The sequence below is a fragment of the Quercus lobata genome, chromosome 10, assembly GCF_001633185.2.
Source record: "Quercus lobata isolate SW786 chromosome 10, ValleyOak3.0 Primary Assembly, whole genome shotgun sequence".
NCBI lineage: Eukaryota > Viridiplantae > Streptophyta > Magnoliopsida > Fagales > Fagaceae > Quercus > Quercus lobata.
Genome location: NC_044913.1, coordinates 46,681,135 through 46,705,492, shown reverse-complemented (window position 1 = coordinate 46,705,492; position 24,358 = coordinate 46,681,135). Strand labels below are relative to the sequence as shown.

At 32.1% G+C, this 24,358-nt stretch overlaps 1 protein-coding gene across 1 annotated transcript; it reads right to left on the bottom strand.

Annotated features, from left to right (window-relative positions):
- Nucleotides 1-2,039: 2,039 nt before the first annotated feature.
- LOC115962617 (galactolipase DONGLE, chloroplastic) lies at nt 2,040-3,456 on the bottom strand. The gene has a single exon (XM_031081502.1). It carries the CDS (start codon nt 3,444-3,446, stop codon nt 2,106-2,108), a length of 1,341 nt encoding a protein of 446 aa, XP_030937362.1. The 5' UTR covers nt 3,447-3,456; the 3' UTR covers nt 2,040-2,105.
- Between the last annotated feature and the right edge of the window lie 20,902 nt (nt 3,457-24,358).

Genomic DNA, 24,358 nt, shown 5'->3' with positions numbered 1-24,358 from the left:
GTGTTCCCAAATTTTTTTGAAGAGTAGAGAAATAAAAATTTTAAATTATTATATATATATATATATATATATAAACATAAATTTCTTGTTCAGGATGGTCCTGGGACCACCCTGGCCTTAAGGTGGCGCCGCCCCTGATGATAGAGACCTTCATTCAACTACCAAGCCATTTATGTAATTGTTTTCTCATTCACAAGGACTGCTTATTAAGCATTCTGTATGAACACAGGCACTCGGGTATGCTGATTATACACTTGGTTGAAAATAATGGCAATATGCAATTATACTTGTATATCTTAAGGTGCATGAATGATGGAAAGAACATTCATTACCTTCTTGAAATTGTTTAACATATGATTGGTCTTCTCATTGATATATTACCTAATCGTATCATATTTGAATTTGGCAAAGACCAGATTTACTCCCTTTCAAAGTCAATGTCGTCAAGAAGAACTATTCAAAACTACCTGTACGCAATATGGTGAATAATGATTTAATATTTAGACTAACCCATAGGGGTGATCAAACTTTAAACTAAGTTTTTGCCGAGTTTCATTACCCATATGGGTGTTTAAATCACAATCAATGTTCAGATCATTGTTGTTTTATCACAAGTCTAATGGCGTATTTTTCACAACAGTTAAAGTGGAATGTTGTAATTGGTACACAATAAAAATGGTTTTAATGGAAGAGTCATGTGAGGGTGATGCACTAATCATAATTTACCATTTCAACAAGTTTGTGAAAGAATTGTAAAATAATTGTATTAATTGAATTGCACTTGTTTTGTTTTCTTAGCATGTAATATACAATGTGTGACATAATTTTTTACCAAATTAGTTTAAAAGAATTTCCTACTATGTATTAGTTGGCGATGTAATAAATCTCGTTATTCATCAAATCATTTAAATAAGTTATATGACTTTTAAGTAGGTCATTTAACTAAAATAACATATGAATAATCTTTTAGGTTGGCATGTAGTAGGTTGGAGGAACTTTCCTCCAAACTACTTTGAATGAAAAATTTTCCTTCATTGTGATGCTATTTAGTGTTATGGTTAGTTGCATCCCTAGATGATTTTTTTCCCTTTCCGGAAAACAAGAGAAAACTTGTTCATTTTGATTTAATTTCTAATTATTTGAAAATTTTGAGTATCTTTGTTAGGCAAAACACAATTATGTTAATGGTGATGGTGAATGCAAGATACTGGAGAATGGAGATGATAACAACAATAACACGGCTATATTGAAAGAGTGGCAATATTGTGACACTAGTTATTATGATATGAAGTGTGATTTCGATGATGGGACAACAACGGTGGTGACATGTTATGGTTATGTTGTAAGTAGTAATGTTGGGGTTATGATGACAATTTGGTTGTGCATGGCGGAGATGATAATTAATGATAATGTTTTGAAGAACATGATTGCAGTGACGACAAAAGTGGTCTAACAGAGGTATGATTATAGTAAGGAAAGAGCAACAATCTGAACTGATTTTGATTTTAATTGTAAAAGCTCCTAATCAACATGGACAATTTGTTACAGAGAGTATGATACACTGCACGTGTGCATGTGAATAGGCTTTAATTGATGCAGAATTGTTCACAATAATAAGTAGACTACTTTGTTCCAATCATAATTCGAATTTGCTCCTAAAACTAAGCTAGAAAATTTTCAAATTATGATGATTTAGATAACACATGCATGACTTTTTATCTTCAGGCTTGAAAACTTCATCAAGGAAAACAGATCAAGAGGTGAAGCTTCATCGCTTCATCTAGATGACAGTATAAAATTACAGGGAAACAAAAAGGAACTGAAAAACTGAGACTGAAAATTTGCTAATATTTTCATTAGATACAAGATTTAGATTATTATTCTACAATAATAATTCTCATAATTATATTCAATTAAGAGATTATAAAAAAATCTTCCCTAATTTTGTACATTTTATAAGATTTCTACTTTGATATATAAGTAACTCCATCCTCCAGGAGGGTAAAAAAAAGGGAAAAAAAATATTAAAAAATATCAAGGTCGAGGATTTCAAAGAATACTTCAGATTATCAACAATCACATGTTTTGTGATCAGATAACCAAGTTTAAAATAATGCTGGTAGCATTTCCCAAGGCAACATGTTAAAATTTTGTGCACTTATGAGCATCTCTCTTGCTCTGTCGAGTAAATCTACAGTATTCCTTTGGAACTGTAGTTTCTTGGGACATTTAAGCAAGCTGATATATGTTCCCAGATCATGAACACAAGAAGGATTTTGCATGTTGAAGAAGTCAAGGACTAATTCAACACCCACATGAGCATAACATGAACAACTCCAAGGTAACTCATATCTGTCCCCAAAAACCCTAAAACTCTCATTCAAAAAAACCCCTGGCATCTTTGTAATGGGGTCATTGACATTCACTATTCTTAGTACTTTAACACCCAATTCCTCGCACCTTTGCTTGAATCCCGAGTTCCCGACTCTCGGGCCTCCGAATGAAAAAACTGTGATTGGTTTTCCCCGGCTTGAATTCTCTTTATTCAATCCAAGCTCGGCGATGTCATAAGCAAGTAGAAGAGCCAGTGAGCTCCCCATGCTATGTCCTGCTATTGAAATGCTAAGTTCCTCACCTTTGTACTTTGTTAACAGCCGAGACACCTCGGATAGAAGCTGTTCTCGGCAACTTCCGAGGCCAAACTTACTATCACTCTCGTCTGAAGTGTATAAACTCAGAAATCCCGCTTCCACCTTCACGTCTGGCCGCGGATCATGAGGATCTAGCCGTGCCGGTGTGAGTGAGCTCATTAGGTTTGCAATCCATTCATGGTTAGTCACTGTTCCCCTGAAAGTAATGACTATGTCTCTCCTCCCAAGTCTCCGAACTGATTCATCATCGGACACTGCAACATAACCGATCCAACGTCCACAAGGGGCACCATTTTGGATTGGAATATAGATGTCCGGCGTGGCGTAGATGTACTTAGTGACCTTATAGCCGGAATTCTCCATCCCAACTTCATTCAACATGTTCTTCTTCCCATACTTACAATTCAAGTAACGTTTTGAGTTGGGGTCTAGATCGAAAGCCTTGTAACAAGCGGTGACAAACTCCCCGTACCGAATAATCTCTTGACGGAGAAGAGGGTGCAATGGTTCAACAAGATTTTCCCAGTTGTTTAAACCATGAACCTCTCTCCAAAAGTGAGACAAAGAAGTAGTAGTTGAGCTAGATTTTAAGGCCCTGGATGACACTGTTGTTGTTGCTGCTGTTTTTGTTGCTACATAAGAAGCAGCAACTGAGTGTCTAGCTAAAGAGGTTTCAGTTTTCTTAGGCAGTGAAACCTGACCAAAAGAGTGTTGTGACTTGGGTATAATGTTTTCTGAAAATGTAACGTGGCTGTTGGTCTGTGGGTTTGGTATGAAAACTGTGGAGGAAGCCATAGAATTGAGGTGTATGAGAAAGAGAAAGACAGAGGGAGAGAAGATTATTGTGGTGGACGGTGGGGGCAATGGCGTTTATATAAGGGGAGAAGTGCTATGTTTGTTTGTTTACACAAAAGGTGAAAGTGAAATTGTAAAGAAAATAAAAAGGCATGTTCGGCGAGGTTTTGACTAGAGCCTTCAAAATTCCAAGCCCCTTAATTTAAGTGGTCGGTTGAGACTTGAGAGGTGGGCTCTTTTACAACTCGTTGCGGCTGTTGAAAATGAGCGGGAAATAATTCAACTAATTTTGTAATCCCTTATTTTATTTTTTAACTTCTTATAAGTTGACTTCCTTTTCTCTTTTTTTAATTAGGGGATATATTTGATTTTGTACAGTATAATATACTCAATTATTCGGTTTATATTCAACGCTCCAATGCATCAGATATATTATATCTCTTAAATATATTGTATATCTGTTTGAGGCAACTTATTTTTTAGTTTTATTTTTTAAGATAAGTTGTTAGAAAAAGTTGTATCTAAAAACAATGTACTGGTTTGAAAATAGGATGTCAAAGAAACATGGACTTTTTATTATTATCTGTCTATTCTAATTCTTTCACGCCAAGTAATTTCATTAACTTCTTTTTGCTGTACCTAAACTAATTAGCACCTCTTTAATCAGGAGTACTTCAAATCCAGATGTCTTGCACTAGAGTTTTATAAATTTGTTTAGTTTTTTGGTTTTCAAAGTTGTCTATGACAGGTAAGATTTGAGTTATTTTTCCATTTTATCAAAAATATATATACACAAAAATTATTTAAAAAAAAAATGAGTGGTCCCAATTGTTCAACGGTTCACATCATTTTTCTTTTTCCATAATATGACGACAAATCTGACGCACACGTGGATGCACTCTGATGGGAGTTGCGTATGTGCAATGAAAAAACATGAGCACAAGGGACGTAATCTTGAGTAGTATCGTTACGTATTTAATATTTAGCATCAAATAATGAGTTTGTATTTGTTATTTACAAACAAGTATATAAAGTCTTAGACACTACCGGGCCTTGTAGCATGGTGGTACCCGGTACCATGTGTATTTAAGAGCTCGGGGTTCTATCCCCGCAATTACCTAACTCAAAAAAGAAAAAAAGAAAAAAAGAAAGTATAAAGTCTTTTTTTTTTTTTTTTGGGTTAAAAAGTATAAAGTCTTATACATGATGGGAGACCATTTTTGTTGCTGACTGTTAAGATTAAAAATTGTCCAAAAAGGAGCAATGACTCTTTCAAAACAATTCTAAAGTGCACCATCTTTTGAAAACTACCTCACGTGTCAAAGAAGCAAGGTAAAATGGGAGTACATTTTAGACTCAACTTCATTCTTAAAGGGAGGAAAAAACCATAAGCAAGTAGGAAAGTGGGAAAATGGATTAATAAAGACTTGTTTTTTAATTTAAATTTTTTCTTTTTTTATTAAGTATTTCGTGTAAGAAGGAAAGTGGGAAAATGGATTAATAAAGATTAATTTGGTTATAGAAAGATAAGATTGATTAATTGCACGGATAAGAAAAAGTGTGTTGATTTAAATTGAGAGAACAAAAAAAAGGTAAAAAAGAAAAAAAATAATGATATTAGTAAAAGTAGTTAAAAAAAACTTATCAATTAAGAAAGTAACAAAAATCAGAGACTATGATTTAAGAGAAAATAGAATGAAGTAAAGAATATATATGGCTAATTAACCTTAGTTAATATGTTGAGCATCCATAATTGACTGCACAAGATTTAAACTAAAACATTGTTGTTGTTGTTGTAGTATTTTATATATATAAATTAAATATTTAATATAGTGTGAAAGGAAAAATTTGACTCCAAACCTGTTTCAAGCTAGCTTGTTACAATTTATTATGCGATAATTATAAAAATTATCTATGTATAATTTTAGTCATAATTCTTTTTAAATAAGTCGTGTGAATTGTTTAAAAAATAATATAATACACATAAATCATACATTGTCTTATAAATTACCACATATCTAGTTGAAAAAGACAACTCCAAACTAACATCAAACCAAATTTTTGTCACAATATTTTCTCAATAAGTCGTGTAGCTTATTTAAATAATAATATAATACATATGAATCATGTATAGTCTTATAATACTCTACGTAACGCATTAAAAAAAGATAACTTCAACCCAATTTTAAACCAAACTTTATTAAGTGCGAAAATGATTCTCTCTATTTTTAATTAGGTCTATTTTGTCGTACCTTTCTTTGGATACGTGTTATGCTCATGTTTTGTACGACTGTAATACTGGACACAAACCGAAACCTTTCATGTATTACGTATTTGAAGCATAAATGTCTTTGTATGTATATTTGGTGGGAGCCTGAGAGACTGGAGAATTTGCAGTGAAAAAAGAGAAAAATAGACGGCGCCGACAATTTCTCTCAAGTTCCTCAGCTTTCTTAAATTACATGCATGCCCCTTATAAAGTAAGGACCGCGCGTCATTCGTGAAACAGTGCTACGCGATTATAAATTGCATGCACGCGTGCATTAGAATTTTCCTTTTTCTTTTTCTTTTTCTTTTTCTTTTTTTTGTTTTTGTTTTTGTTTTTTGTTTTTTAAAATATTTGAGCAATGTTTCACAGAGTAAAGAAAATTCAACGCGGCGAATGGGTCTTTGCCGATCACTCAACTCAGGTGTCAATACAAGAATGTCCTACCCAATAGTGACGACCTTTTATGCTTTCTTTGTTTAGGTTTGTACTTTTGCCTAAAAGAAAATTGGGATTAAGAGCTTATAATAGTCATCTGAGTCCCTAGGTTGTCCTCTTTTGACTACATGTAAACGGTGGGATAAATCATATATGCCGTATTTGGTGGTGTGCTAAAGCAATATTGCTTGCCAAATTTAAGCGACAATGGGTGTTTTCAATGTCATTTTATGTCTCAAAAATAGTGGTGAATTTTTTTTTAGTGGAAGACACAATAAGTAACACATAACATTGAGTGCACTTTTTGTTTGAAGTAAAAAAATATGTGTGTTCGTCTTTAGTCCAAACAAAACAAAATTTTATTAGGTGGGTCATTTGTTTTTTTAAGTCAGATTCACACTTACTGCTGCTGTTGCATGTAGTAGATATATATAGTCAAAAAACGGAACATAATTTATTTGATAAAAAAAAAAAAAAAAGTATATGCATGCGTATGGTTTCGTTCATGTTATAAGAAATTGACTAAACTTTTGGTTTAGAAAGATATATAAAGACAAAATATAAATATTGTATAATAATAGTATGTACTGTGTCTGTATTGGATTTCAGTGGGAAGTTCGGGGATGAAACTACGGCTACTTAAAGCTTAACTTGTTCGTAATTTTAAATAATATATTGGTCTTGTTACGTTATTTTGGTTTTACAAATGTCAAAAATATACTATTTAAAGATAGTTATTTATGTAACCTAATATTTTGAGCATTTTTATATAATGAGAAACTAGAAGGAGTGATAGAATAACATTAATAACCTTGTACCTTGATTTGTGTGGCTCTTCTCATGGGATGAAAATCTTCATTATTTGTGGTACTATGCACAAATATGGTTGCTAGTACCTATAAAGATTGATAAATGATAAGGCATTACTTATTTTTATAAGCATTGATAAGCTTTTAGAACAATTTAAATTATTCAATAGATTAAAGAAATGAAAGGATAACATAGAAAATATAGTATTATTCTTTTCCTTAATTTTATCCAAATCTGATGTGATTTTTCGCATATCTATGCCGTTCAAATGTATATAAACAAATAAAAATCTATTTAAAAAATGTAAAAGAATTCAATATTCATTAGATAACCGATAAACGGATATAAAAATAGATCACCTGATTGAGTTGACTCTCCTATATGCTCAAGTTTGGTTTTAATCATTTAACTAGTTCGAAAGTCAAGTTTCAGCTTGTTTATCATTAAAAAGAAAACATAAAGTGTTTTTTTTTTTTTTGGAGAATCAAATAGACAAACAAAACTGAGATCACATAGAATCAAATTTTGAGCTGGTCATGAATGTTTGGGCTCATCTATATGGACTAAATTTAAAAAAAAAAAAAATTCTTTTGTAATTAATTTGACATAATCAAGAAATGGATTGTAGGTGAGGGACCAAATTAATGAGAATTATTTCACTTCCTTACTATTCTTTTGGCTAATATTGAAGTCCAAAAGTAACAACGAAACCTATAAACTTATCTCCTCATTTGTTAATTTTAAGCTTAACAAATCTCCACCTTTAGTTCACGACGTATCTTCATTAGTATACATTTGGGTATTCTCTTTGCACCTCAGTTGTGGCTACGAGCATTCCACCAGGGCTTCAACAAAAGAATATGATTAATTGAGTTTAATAATAATAAAATTCTTAAACATCATAGTTAAAGTTGGCTTTGAAACTATGTTAGTTTATACTATCTTTAAATCTTTCTTCCTTTTATTACTTCATGATTATCTTACTCTAAAGTGTTCTAAATAAAGGCCCTCTCTGTTTTTTTCTCCAAAATGTGCTCCGTTTTTGTTTGTATCACCAATTAACTTGTACAACTTTTTTGAAAACTTTTACTCCTTTTTATAACTAACTTTTATAATCCATCTCTTATGGAATGTATTTAGATAAAAGAGTTCAACCAAGCCCCCGTGAATCCATTTTTCTTGTTAAGTTCACGCATATGTATCACATTACCCTAAAATTTCAAAATTCCTTTAAACATCTTAAGTTTTACCCTACGCATGCATTAACTAACAAAATAAAATCGCCATCACATGTTTTATTTTTTTCAAATCAATCCTTATTCCAATACGTATGAAAAAAGCTTGTTGAATCTAAAATACTTAACTTTTAATCGAATTGACACCTTTGCTAACAATATGAATATTTTCATCTCCACCATCTATCGTAGCAATTGTTGCACTTTCGACAATCTAACTATCACAAATTTTTTTTTTTTGGTTGAACTCTTTTAACTCAACTATTAACTTCTTACACTTATACTTCACATGCCTTAACTAATGATAGTACAACACTCCACATCTTGACTTCTTATTAAAATCTTTCCATGTGATATACTCATACTACAACTTGAATTGGGCTTCACCATGAATGCCTCAACTTCAATTACTCACTAGCTTCTTGAACTTCTTTGTCTATAAAAGAATGGTTGTCGCCACTTCTAACTTGAGTGTTTTATTTCCAATTGAAAGTTCAATTAGTGTATTAAACACTAATGAATGCTTAGACCCCCAATTTTAACAATACTAACACAAGCTTATACACAAACAACATATGTGCACAAAGATGTATATAAGCTATAACCATATACGTAAAACACTCTAAACCATAATTAATCACAAACACAGCAGCAATTAAAAGATAAAGAGTAAGGGAAGAGAGATACAAACACAGAGATAACACCGGCATGTGTTATTGAAGAGAAAACTGAAGACCTCGATGAAAAACCTCTTTGCCACCCTTCAAGCAGTCAAATGATCCACTAAAGAATAAAGTTGGGATACATGAATAGCAGAAGACCCTCCAATCCTAATCTACCCAATGCACCTAAGCCTTCCATACTTCTTGCTCCAACAGGGTTACGCCTAACCTTGTCTTCTTTAGCTTCATGGATCCTGCAATAAGCTCATTGCATCAACCAAGTAAATTGGTCATCTCCAAACTGTTTCCCAAACACCAAAATACCTCTTCACTGATATGGGTATGGTGAGATAAAGATTTAACAAAATGTACCTCTCAAGGATATGTCAATGGAGAGGGTGAGTGTAGACGAATTTGGAGAATCAAATGATAAAAATTGTGGATAAGTCAATCTTGTTTTTCTCTAGAGTTTCTCTCTTAAAATTTTCTCTGAAAACTCTCAACATTTCATAGGTATGATGGTATTAATAGTAGTATATGTGAGGAATGTGAAAAATCAGTTTTCATCCAAACAAGGCATTCTGGTGACTTAACCTCGCGACTGAAACGAGTTGCGAGTTTGAGTCACGAGCTAATTGCCAGGCCAGACTATACATTTTTATCCTATAGTGCTCTAGCTATCGTGACCCTTCTGTTCCCTGCATACTTCACAAGTGTGCCACTTTGGCGACTTGCCAGTCATGAGTCAGTCGCGAGATCCAATCGTGAGACTCCTTTGATTGCACACATTTTGATTTTTCTTCACACTCTCACACACACAACCCTTACATAATTCCCACCTAAATATAGGTTATCTAATTGCTAAAATACAAGCAAATTTGGTATGGAATAAAGCCAACACATGATTAAATAAGTTCAACCTTACTCCAATTGATAGTGTTCATTAGGATAAAATATGACAATAGTTGATATCAAACGATCCATAATATCAATACCTTCATACATGATAGATGTAACTTCTTGTGTAGAGGTCTCATTCAACACAATTGTCTTTTAGTGTTAACATTTGCTAACTACTGACAGACTCATGCCCCCAGTCCCCACTTAACAAATAAGAAATTAAAAACAGATTCAAATTCAGCAACTATACTCATAGATTCGATCAACTGTATAAATTAGTTGTAACTTTATTTGCAAGAATAGATTGTTAAGATAATCATATTCGAGATTACTTTAGTTGGACTTAAAAAATATTTAAGGTCAAGGTGTTCAATATTTTTATTTTAGGGGTTAGAAACAATATATATATTAGCTTAGGGGGTTCATTTGAACCCCTAGACCAAAGCTAATGCCACCCCTTGTAACTTCATCTCATGCTTTACCGTACATCATTGGACATAGGAGTTAGCTTCTTCGACTTCTCTAAAACACTTTATTCCATCTTTGCTATATTAGGATTTTTTGGTAGAGTCTTAATTACCAAATATAAATTTACAAACTGTTGATATAGTAAGTGATTATTAGTAAGTGAAAAAATCGTGTTACTGGTGGGTCTAGATGAGAACCAATAATAATTAACCTTAACAACAATTTGTAAAAAGGTTATAAAATAGTTTGTAGGTATAACATTACTCGTGAAATTAATAACATTGTAAATTTTAATTTAATACAAAATCTCTCCATCTATTAAATTGAGGGTCATAATTTTAACAAATTAGTATCTCCCCACTTACACCACCTTAATTTGAAACTCCCACTTTTGCTTGTATAACTAACCAAATTTATATGATATTAAATATCTAATTAATTCATTTTGTTAGGAATTATGAGTTTTCCTAATTCGATTACAAATTTATTTGTATATTTGTTTACAATTGTAATGTAATTTGTTGTAATGGGGGCTAAAGGTTGAAGCATTTGTTCACTATGCAAGAATGAAAATCTTGTTCTAATGAGATCAGGGCTCAATTGTGCAAGATCAAACAAAAACTCTTGGTATGGTCTCATTAGACACTCGATTAACCAAGACCACATTATTGAAATTTTGAGATTTTCTTTCACATCAGTTTGTGCAGCTACCGCAAGTCTAAACACTACATGTATAAAAACCTAATTTTGAGAGAGGGAAGACAACTGCAACAAAACCAAGAAGTACCCAAAGAGAGCCAATCTATGTCTTTCAACTCCTCTCACATCAGTTATTCTTGAGTGTTTGAGAGTTCCGTTCACAAAGATCACCTTCATTGCATTGGAAGTGTTGTTGAAACCACAAAGACGCTATATAATCTTCAAAAAGCCTTGGAGTGACCAAGGCATCAGTATTACGATCGATGGATCAACTTGCGACATTATGTAGCTATTAAGGAACAAGGTAGGAATTTGCAATTGTTAGCAAGAGTGGGGAGCTTGGGTATGGTGTTTAACTATTTGTATAGGAGTGGGTTCTAGTTAGCTCAATTGGTAAAGTCTCTTATGGTTGTATAAGAGATTTATGGTTCAATTCTTGCCTACACCAAAAATTGATTGATGTCTTGGTCTGATGATAAAATAGCTATCATTAGGAGCGGACGCCATAGATTAAAACTCTCTCAAAAAAAAAAAAAAAACCTATTTATATAGGAAACTATACCGGAACAACTTTCATAGTAGATTTGATAATTTGGACTTGGCCCCAAGGGTTTTTTTCTTTTGGCTTGGGTTTTAACTCCATGAACATGTGACTGTCTTTGTGTGAGTGCGTTCAATATTTTCTTGCTTTATTGTTTATCCATGAATATTGATGTACTTGAAATTGACTAATTAACTACTTAGACTTAATCTTAATTAATTGGTTAAAATTGGTATTAGACCGTACTAGGTTTTCACATTTTAACGTTAAAATAAACCATCGCTTATAGTACAATATATTTGGAGTTGGATTAGTGGGAATGAGGTGTATTGGTACCGACGTCTTTGGGCTTAGTCTCTTAGAATTGATATTTATTATATAATAATCAAATAGAGAAATAGAGGCTTCTTGAAGTATCTTTTCGAAGGATAGTTTGCTTTTTTGTCCTTCTCTCGCAATGTCAAAGGCTCTACCAGGCTTTCCTTTGACACGTAGGAAATAATCCCATCACGAAACAGAAACTTCACAAAATTTATGTCCAAAAGGTCTATGTCTAGTTTTAACCTTACTTTTTGCTTAAACATTGACAAGTAAAGATCATTTGCTGAATGGCCAGATAGTAACATAAACTGGGGGATTTCATTTGGTAAGGCTGCATTCAGTCCCTCTGGACTTGGGGATTTCATTTTGGGGATCCACATTGGTCTTTTCGGATTTCATCTTTTTAACTTAACCAAAATAAGTAACAATACATTATCTTATGAGCACGCTCTACGCACCATTGGGACCCGATTGGACTGAACGCAGCCCCATCACTTTGACCCTACGGGTTTGCAGCAGTAATAATCCTATGTCCCTGTTTTATGGAGCCAACATGCTATGAATCTTGAAAGACTCACAATCAGAGGCTCCTTTCATGAAAGGAGAATAGGAGATATTACCCGCACTCAAAGGCTATGAAGTATGAATCCCATAATTGCATGGGACCCATAATCTGTAGGTGAAGGTTATTAGAATTATTATTGTATGTTCTTAGAATAAACCATACGGAGGGTACGAAGATATATGAGTACAACGCAAATATGTGTGCACTACCAAAAAAATAAAATAGTGGGCCTAAAGGCCAAAGGCCTAGTATACACTAATGAAAGCAGTCCGCCTATTAACACGACCATTCATATATCAAATTTTAAAACTTGCTGATTTGTGCGATATATTGTGAGTGCGAAATATAAAATAGTGAGCCACACAAGACAAAAAATATTGACCACACACAATTGCATAGGTCAACAATTTGTGAGATTGGGTGTGTGATTTGTTGTCTCTAGAATTATTCTAACAAAGGTCATATTGTATGCAATCGTTGTATGTAACATTCCTCTTACATGAGAGTGAATTGAACAAATTTTAACTACAAATTAGTTTTGAGTTATTTCTTTCAACCCACTATATGATGATTTATAAAACTATTTATATGTATATTATTTAAACAAATCATATGAGTTGCTAGAAGAATCATATGATCAAAATTACACATGAATAGTCTTTTCAATCACTATATAATAAGTTGGACTGATGAAGAAATATATTTCCAAATCAATTTGAAGCCGATTTTTTTTTTTTTTTTTGAGTAGTTCCCACAGTAATATAAAAGGATATTATATACAATATATTACACAAAATAATAAATAAACGGCGTGAATAAGGCTCATGACACTAGGGGTGGCAAATGGGTGGGTTTGAGTGGGTTTGGAGTCGGCATAATTGGGTTGGGTATATAAAACCCATTTACCCATTAAAACCTATTTAATTAATTGCTTCTAACCTAAATCCAACTCAACCTCAATTATTATGGGTAAACCCCAACCCACCTAATTACCCAATTATCAAAATTACCAAAATGCCACTAAAGTGAAAATGACCAAAGTACTCTAAAATCTTCAAAAATGACCAAAATACCCCAAAATTTAAAATTACCAAAATACCCCAAAAACCCAAAAAATGACCAAAATACCTCCGAAACCTAAAAAATGACCAAAATACCCCCGAAACCTAAAAATTACCAAAATACCCCAGAAACCCAAAAAATGACCAAAATACCCTCGAAACCCAAAAAATACCAAAATACCCCTGAAACCAAAAAAATTACCAAAATACCCCTGAAACCCAAAAAATTATCAAAATACTCCCAAAACCTAAAAATTACCAAAATACCCCCAAAACACAAAAAATGACCAAAATATTCCTGAAACCTAGAAAATGACCAAAATACTCTCGAAACCCAAAAATGATCAAAATACTCCCGAAACCTAAAAAATGACCAAAATACACCCGAAACCCAAAAAATGACCAAAATACCCTCAAAACCCAAAAAATGACCAAAATACCCCTAAAGCCCAAAAAATGACCAAAATACCCCCGACACCCATAAAATGACAAAAATACCCCTAAAATCCAAAAAATGACCAAAATACCCCTGAAACCTAAAAATGGCCAAAATACCTCCAAAACCCAAAAAAAGTCTAAAATATCCCTGAAACCTTAAAAATGGCCAAAATAACCTCGAAACCTAAGAATTGACCAAAATAACCTAAAAACCAAAAAAATGATTAAAATACTCTCGAAACCTAAAAATTAACTGAAATACCCCCTAAAACCTAAAAAATGACCAAAGTACCCCTGAAACCTAAATATGACCAAAATAACCCCTAAACCTTAAAATGACCGAAATATCCTCGAAACCTAAAAAATGACCAAAATACCCCGAAACCTATAAAATAACAAAAATGCCCCTTAAACCTATAAGTCGATAAAAATACACCTTAAACCTAAAAAATTACCCAAATCCCTCCTAAAACTAAAAAATGACCAAAATACCCCATAAACCTAAAAATGACTAAGATAACTCAGAAACCTAAAGAATGATTGAAATATCCCCAAAACCTAAAAAGTTATTAAACGACCTCGAAAACCTAGAAAATTACAAAAAATGGCCCCAAAATCTAAAAGTTAACAAAACACCTCTAAAACCTAAAAAATTAGTGACATTCCCTCAAAACGTACAAAATGACTGAAATACTCTTAGAACCTTTAATTTAACGAAAATACCCTCGAAACATCCAAAATGCCCCAAACCCCTATTTTGGTAATCTTAGAGGCTTCAGGTGTATTTTGTTCATCTTATAGGATTAGTGGTATGTTGGTCATTTTAGATATTTTGAGGGGGTATTTTGGTCATTTTAGGGGTTTCAGGGTATTTTTGGTAATTTTAGAGGTTTTAGGTTGTTTGTGGCCATTTTAGACGTTTTGGGTTTATTTGGGTCATTTCAAAGGTTTAGGGGTATTTTCGTCACTTTATAGGTTTGAGGGTATTTTGGTCATTTTTTAGGTTTCATGAGTATGCTGGTAATTTTTTAGGTTTAGGGAGTATTTTGGTCATTTTATAGTTTTAGGAGGGTATTTTGGTTATTTTTAGGTTTCTAGATTATTTTGATTAATTTTTAGGCTTCGGGGTTATTTTGGCCGTTTTTTAGGTTTCAAGGGTATTTTTGTCATTTTTTAGGTTTCAGGGACATTTTGATCATTTTTTAGGTTTTGGGATTATTTTGGTCATTTTCATGAGTCATGAGATACCCACTTAATTGATTAGTAGGCTCCTAGGCTGCTGCCAATTATATGTAAAAAAAAAATAAATAAATAAAAAGCCGCAGCCCCATTAGTTTGGCCCGTGCGCATCTGCTGCCATGCAAGAATGTACTAAAAAGACGTCCAATAGGATCCAAAAGTGTTTCCATGTTACGTGGCTAACTGCGAGATGACTGCTTGAAGTGAAAGGAGTTAGGGTTTAATAATACATATTTGTACGAGTGAGCATCATATAATTTTTCCTTTCTTTTTTTTAAAGTTAAAAATATACAAGTTACCTTCAAAAAAACAGAAGAAAGTTTTGTTGTTAATAAGAATTAATTTTATATTTTATTAAGAATAAGAATCAATTTTAATTTAACAGAAACAAAAAATTTAAAGCCAATCATACTATTGAAGGATTGTTCCAATTCTATAGTTTGGCAAAGGCCCCAAAGACTTTAAATTAAGTTTACAAGCAACTACTAAAGATAAAACACAAACAAAGAATATTATTCCAAGGATTATTATCTTTTCATATATAACACTAGATGGTCTAGATTCATCTTTTCTATCTTGGACAACTTGAGGTCTTAAATGGTATCTTCTCTAGTACTCTCTTTGCATGGAGGTAGTGCTAGTATCAAGGTTGGCTTATTACGTAAGCCAAAGGTATGGAAGAAGCATGCGTGAACTACTTTATTTATAGTTGACAGTCCAATGCAATGAATGAAAGAGATTTGGCATTTGTCGAGTCTAAATACAAAGGCATGCATGAGAAGAATTCAAAAAGACCAATTATTTTAGTGATTCAGAAACCAAAAAGTAAATTTGCTTCTACCATTCAAGCTACTACTTTCTGGTAGTCTTCAAAATGCTAATTAAGTCTCTTTTCCATTTGGGAGTTCTATCTGCCTTTCAAGTCAAGATACTACCCGAAGCACTTTTGGATCTCATTTCGTTATGTGTGTTCCTTTCTTGATACCTCCATTTGAATTGAAGTCTACTTCTATATTCTATACCTACCCCATTAAGTCGTACGTCTTTTCATCAAAACTAATCCATATTCGTTTCACGAATCTCTTTCTGCTTCTCCTTGGAAATACCAATAAATCTTTTGCTTTAAAAATATCTGGTAAGAGTGTCGAATCATAAAGACGCCCTTTCAATGCTTTCATATGACATTATGTCGTTACTTGACTAAATTTCATTTCTTTCCTAGGTTGCAAAGTTAGGGTGAAACCAAGGGCCGCCCATAACTTGTCATGACTTATAGAATTATTACGCAATTATGAATGTAATAATTGTTCGTTACTTGTTCGTTACTTTTGAATGTGTCTCATAAAAGATGTTGGAAAAGGTTCCATCAGGTTTTCCTTGGTTTCATTTTTTGAAGGACTGCATAATTGTCAAAACGGGAATCATATCGATTATCATAACTCATTTAATAAAAAAAAAAAAACAATTTTATAAAGTTATACGATATCACTTTTGAAGGGCTGCTATGGTCATAGTTGTAATATATTCAACGAATGATAATTCAACTATCACTTATACAATAACATTCAATCAAGTGAACTAAATAAGTCAAATTCAAACATATTTATAACATTTCCGTTCAAGCTGGTCTAACTCAAAAGTGATGATACATAATATGTTAAGTTAAAATATATTCATTATATTCATCATCTTATCTAATTTACTTCATGCACGTCATGTCACAGGTATTTCTATTTGGATGGAGGATGTTCTAGTCTGTTGTTTTGCTATTTATTAGGAGGACATGCCTGTATCTTAATAAAATTCAAAGTCTTCTTTCTCCACCAAAAAAAAAAAAAAAAAAAAAATCATTTTAATAGCCAACCAAAGTCAGTGTTATTGTCATCTTTATTATCTTGGAAAATCATTTTTTCATTACCATCTTTTATTTGTCCATCTGTTTTTTTCAGTCATTTCCAATTGTTAGTGCATTTTAAATTAAAGTACATTAAAACTTAAATTAATTGAAGATTAATAAAGAGATGAGTTATAGTGGAATTTGTTAAAGAAAGAGTTAACTTGTATGTAAGTTAAATTAAATAAATTTAGAAGAGTTATCTAAACTAATAAATAACATGTAGGTTATAATAAGACTAATATATGGCTATGCTACGGACTAATTTGATATCAAGAGTGAATGAAGATAAATAATTAAAGCAAAAAGTATTTGTGTGAGAAAGTGAATTTAATAATACTCTAAATACTTGAGAGATTTCGGGCCAAAGAAATGTGTTTCTGTTGGTGGAGCTTTGAGCTCAACCACTTATGCAAAGTTGATCCGAGCTACACAACGAACCGTTGGGCTGTTGTATCCTGGAGGGGGCAAGTCAGAAGTGAATTTCTGCTACATTAATTTCTAGGCTTTGCCAACCATAAAGGGCTTGAATCACCTTAAAGAGAGCAAGATTTTCGTGCCTTAGTCCGACATTGTTTGTTCATATTTATATTTTTATTGTAATTAATATATCATTTTTTGTTTTATATTTATATTTTTATTGTAATTAATATATACATATATATATATATATATCTTGTTTTTCTATTTCAATAAATTTTCATTATATTTTTTTAATGACATTCAAGGTTTTTGGACTTGTAATAATAATTAAAAAAAAAAAATTAAAAATAGTATCATTCAATCTTTTGTTCATCGTATAAAAAGAAGAGATTGCAAATGAGAAAATAAAGTGTCAAGTATGGGGCTAAATTTTGTAAGAGAGAAGAAGAAAAACAAGAACTCATGGACATGTTATTTTATTGGGCTCAACCAAGTAATCCAATAATTTTGTCTTGAAAACAAGTCCAAGTTCTTGTTGAACTCAAGTCAAAACACAAATTTTAACACCCCCCCCACCCCCCCCGCGAAAAAAAAAAAACCCAATTTAAATTCACATGTCTATGTATTACCCAATACATACATTTCATAAGATATAAATCATATGGTGCATAGATGAGTATCATATGATTCATGGCATGGTCAATACATACATTTTTGCCTCATTAAGAAAAAATGTATTATACGATACAAATTTGTTAGGTTTTAATATGTGTAGTTTTATTGGCAAATACATAAGCACAAACTTGCCTAGTTATAGCTCTTAGAGTCTATAGGAATTTTTAGACAATACTCGAGGTACTACTTTAGTGTGCAAGAACATGAAATCAACTTATTCAAGGAATCGGATTTTTAACAGTTTCGATAGATTGAAACTTAAGTTCGACCAATCAAAATGCATATTTTAAGAAATAGATTTGTAGCCCATCAGCTCATGAGATGATTAGGGTTTCTGACCTACTTCGCTAATTATTTAAAGAAAACGCTAGGGCACATTTTTTAAGACTTTAGAGCAGCTTAGTTTGAGATCTAAAATGTTTGTACCTACCGCTCTTTCAAGTCTCTACTAGTGATCACTCACACACATTTTGAACTGGTGGATTCAAGTTTCTGATCTCCAAATATCAAGTGTACTGGATTCAAATCTTCAAGGGAACATTGAAGTCGTGAGCTGGAGGTTCACATAGAAGCATATTACAATCAAAGACGTCTATGAGATTTGGAACTCAATTTGGTAATTATAGTTAGATTTACAACAAATAGGATTATTTTAATTGTAAATCTCTATCTAATAGTGAATTCGTTCATCTCAAGATTGAAAGGTCAAGTCCCTCCAAGTTTTTCATGTGAAACGATTTCTTTCATTGGTTTCTTGAATAATCATATCTTGTCTTATTTATATTTCCGCAATTACATGATATAGATAAATTTTATTTAGAATAAGGCTTCCATAATTAATCTAATTATCAAATTGACCTTAAAACTAGTTAAATACAATGTTTTGACAGGGGTCTAAATCCAACCACAATAAACATCATACTATACTAAAAACTATGGATATGGTATTTAGAATCTTTTGGGTTTGCTTGGGTGGGGGAAGAGAATCGATCTTTAATGAATATTCCACCTGTTATTTTATTTAAGAGTTTAGTGTGAGGATTGGAATTAGTAGACTTTGATAAAGTTGGTCCTTAAAGACAATGTTGTTGGAAGAGGCTCTAGGTATCGCACTAGAAGATCATGGCGCTATCAGCTATGGAAGTGGTGATGATTAGGGATGGAAATTTTTCCGAGAGAGAGAGAGAGAGAGTGTGTGCCCACGCGCGCATGCGCACTATTGAGCATATTTTTTTTAAGTTGATATCACATCATTAGAAATAGGTCACCTTATTTCTTCATCAATCATATGCAACAAGAAAATAAATAGAACATGATGGAATGATTAAAAGAGCTCATTTTTTGAAGATTTGATGACTAAAATTGATCATTAAACATTAAGGCCAAACATCATTTTAAACATTAAGGATAAACATTGTGTGAACTTCAGAGATCAACAATAAATATGAGCCCAAAAGAAGTTATATTTGATCGATTGAGAATTAAGGAAAGGTAATGTGCTTGACATCTTGTGGGCAATGTAATGATATATAGGGTTTTAACCAACCTTCCTTTAAAATTTGGAATTGGGCACCAATATTAGACTTGTTTCAAAAATACTAATTTCGGACCTCCCAACTTTCAAAATATTATCATGCTAGTTGTCAATCCATGCAATGCATATAAAAAAATTCGAAATAATATATTTATATATGATATATTTTAATTTAGTAAGTGTTATCAAATAAAAAGTCAAATTAAATATTTTGTAAGAAAATAAATAAATAAATTGCCTAGTTTAATTTTTTTTTTTGAGAAGTTTAAACCTAATATAATCAGAATTTGATTAATCTTGTCTAGCTTTATCCAAAAAGACTGTTTAATTTAATTTAAACCAACATAGTTCAGTAAAATTAGTAATTCTAAAATTTAAATTAAAAAATAATATTACAATGATAACATGGAAAAATAAGGGTTAAAAAACTTATATGATAATATTAAAATAAATTAACAAAAAGTCAAATTCTTATATTTTTATATATTATAGATTAATTCTACTTCCATTCTTAATGTTATGTTGTGGTTTTATTATGAGATGCATAATAATTTTCCGCTACATGGGTTAATGCTATATCATCAATAATTTTAAAATGTTTTTAATTGTCCTATACACATAATTTGATTAAATATGTTAGATTTTAATGGAAAATACTCGTAAATTATTTGAGTTTTAACAAACCTAGTTTCTAGCATATAAATTGTTCAAATTGAAAGTCCAAAACCAATTTTTTTGTCCGCGTACAACCGAATCAATGCAGCTAGAAAACCTTCTCTAAAATTAATTATTAGATATTTCCAACATATAACTTACATCATTTTCTTTATCATGAATTTCATACCATCCATTAAATATAATAATTAATATATATATTCTTTTTTCTTTAATGTCAAATTTTTATTATATTAAATTGCTTGCATTTATAGGTGTGGACTCGAACAATACCTATTAATTTTCCCTCATCTTAGTCGTGTACAATATCCTAGTAATCTATCGAGAATTAATAAGAAAGCAATAGTATGTAGTACGTAAATTTGTAGAATTGTGATCGACCGTGAAGGAACGAATACGGATACCCCACCAAATTGATCATTAGCCTGTTATAAGTACGTGGTACCTGTACTTTGAATATAACACTCATCAACATTTTTTTCAACTATTGGATTTAACGTATCCCATACGATTTCAATAGTTTCCAAATTCCAAGTGCAGATACGTAACCACTGGGCTTTTGGCCTAAGTGGTACCTGGTTATCCTAGTGACCGTCAATTCAGGGGTACTAGCTCTACATAAACAATTACCCAACAAAAAAAAAAAAAAAAGTGCAGATATGTAGATCCCTTATGTACAGTTAATGAATGAAAGTTGCATGCAATGTCAAAACTTTTTGGTTTTTCTAGTTTTGTTTGTTTGAGAGCAGCTAAACGACAACCCTTGTCCTTGACCAAGAGATTTACGCATCAAAGTTCTGTTCCATATGGATAGATATTGGGGACTTGGCTTGGGTCAAATCTCTAGTTACACCTAACTTAAAATTAGACATGTGTCATCATTTTAATGAGTCCAATACAACATGACATTGAACCCAAATTTTACCCATAATTAATACCATAATAAAACGAGTGATGTTGGTTCTAGTTTGTTCACCTGATAAAATTTTTTGAACCCGCCTATACTAAAATTCAATTGATATCTTGATTTGATGATAAAAAACAATCATCATAAAGTGAAAACCATAAATTAAAATTTTATCATATCTATTAAAAAAGAATAATACGAGTGATGATAAGACATATACACGATCTTCTTCTATAACATGTCGAAGTGATAAGTTGTAATAATAATAATTTACTTTTATATGAATTTATTATTAGTAACTATTCAATAACCTAGAATTAATATTTACTCATCTCCAATAGTAGCAAGTCTCACTAATTAAATTTATAAGAAGATCCACCATTCGTGTAAAATGAGGGACTATCACGTGCTTGTAGTAATAAAAAATTTCCCTTTTTATTAGATCTAATCACAATATATCACATCAATATTTTATAGATAAAACTTATATACTTGCTGATCAATATAACCAAGTGTTTGAATTCAATTGAGGAATCTAATATACCCTAAGGTGTATCTAACTTTACCCTATTATTATCTAACTTTATCATCAGACTAAGATATTAATCAGTTTTTGATGTAGGCCAGAATTGAATCTCATATCTCTTATTTAACTATCGAAGAATTTACCAGTTAAACTAATTGAAACTCACGAATATAATTTTGTTATTCTCACATGAATTGCAACATAATCAAATAAGGAAAATAGTAGATTTCAAGAAATTAAAATTTTAGGTCACTTAATATTCTTCACTTTTTATTTACACTAAAATAATAGCTTATTATTAATTACCTTTACGTTTTTATTAAAAAGGTCCTTAATTTTTTTTTAATACTAACATTTTTATGAATTAAGGAAAAAAAAAAAATAGAAAACGGGCGGCGCGTGTGAAAGGCTAAATATTATTGATGTGGTTGGTACATGCAGAGTGCACGTGGTTATGTTCCGTCACGCCTGGCTTGCACATGGGCCGGTTGTGTCTCCTGTTAATTTGTACGGTCATCATTCACGTGATAATCGCGGGAATGTTTTTAATTCAAACGCGCTGAAATTATATAGGCGCGTGCTGAAAAACAAATGAAAACGTTGTTTTTATCAACGTTTAAAGGGTCGGTGTTCCATGATACTGATAGTACTAACTAGTAACTACTACTCTCTTATCTATAGATCGAGTCTTTGAAAATCCCCGCACTTTCCCATTATTGACTCATAATAAAGACACTAGAGGCTTTATGTGTACACATTGGTTTCCAACTTCCAAGCGTTCGGTCCCCATTTCTAAGATCAATAAATTTTGATAACTTACTAAAATGAATTTCTGATATTAATGTGTTTTATTCTTTTGGTTGATGGTAAATAAAAAGGTATAGAAAGGAAGGGTGACCGAATGTTCAAAATGTGTATAAAATACCTATAAACGTTTAGACTCTTAAATTACAAATTACCAATTCAAGTTTATTATCAAATAATGTATGTGTGGAATATAAACATAAGCTAAACACAGAATTGATAAAACAATCTAAACCAAATAAAATCACAACTACTGATGGAATAATGCATGTGCGCAGCGGAAAATTTAATGGATCTACTTCATTCGCAATAGATAACATGTGCTATGTAAATTTTAGAATATGAGAATAAGAGAGTGTACCTTGTTAGTTTTTAGACCCCTTAAAACACAATTGGATTAACCTAGTTAATTAGCCAAGTTGTTACTTAGTCCAAATTCCAAGTCTAGGTTATCACAATCAAACAATCATATCATGCATAGCAGCGGAAAGATAAATAACACAACGATATGATAACCTAAGAAAACCAAACCGGTAAAAAACCTGGGGAAGACTTAACCTAACTATCCTCAAGGTAAAAAGCAAATCCACTAGAAAGAATCGAAGTTCATACAATAAGATTTACAAACCCCCACGCTTGACTTCTTATTACTACCCACCAGTAGAACTTACTGACACGACCACGTGCAAGTTCCAAATCCACGGACTCCTTCTTTCTTTGGCCTTTGCAAAATACAAACACCCACTTTTGTGACTTTGAGATCCCACTTAAAGGTTTAGGAACACAAACTCTCTTGTTTGTGACTCCAAGACCACCCTTGAAAGTTTAGATCATCAACACTTTTGATGACAAGAGAAGGCAGCAACTTCTACAACACCGGATCTTAAGATTCTTCAAGGAATAACACCGGTAGAAGACATAAGAGAGCTTTTTAGGAACAAAACCCTAAATACAAAAGAGGCACACTCTTTTCTCTCTGAAAAGCCACATAAAAATGTGTTTAGGGTTTCCTTTATATACTGGGAGAAGTAGATTAGAAACCCTAATCCTTAATGGGCTTAAACTGCTGTTTGGGTTTAATTAAAATTCTGCAGATACGACTTTCGATCGATCGAGCCTGTCTTTCAATCGATCGAGCTTGTCTTTCGATCGATCGAACCAGACAGATTATGAAATCTTCTTCCTGCAACTTGTATGTTCTTGAATCTTGACTTGAATCACCTTGAGTATTGTCTAATAATACCTATAGACTCTAAGATCTATACCTAAACAAGTTTGTGTTTACGATTTGCCAATTGTTCTAAACATTTAGAACCTAACATACCTTGGTGTGATGAATTTCAAAACAAAGATTGTAAGCACTTGGGAATACTTTTAATCTTCACTCCAATTCCACTAACGCCCAAGATGTGTGGTCTCTCAATTAGTAATGTGAATTTGTTCAGGAGAGAATTAGAGAGTGTCCAACACTCACATACACCATTTCATGTAAGTTGTTTTTCCTTCAAAAATCTGTATGTTTCTCTCTTAATAACTTATTATCTAACTGGGGTAGCCTTTTGGGTATTTCCAATTGGGCTCTAGTATGAGGCTTGGAGTGGGACCAAAAGGGACCAATAAGACACTAGCTCCAATGGGCCTTGAACTTTTCTATCAACTCTTGACAAGTCTAAAGTTACCATTAATTACATTTAATACCACTATATAAATATAGTTGCACTCTAAGCCTTATCTATAAATTATATCACAAGATTTTATTGTACATGCAACCCCATCATAAAATATTCGCAGTAATACAAAGTCATAAATATAAACTACCATTTTGTAAATT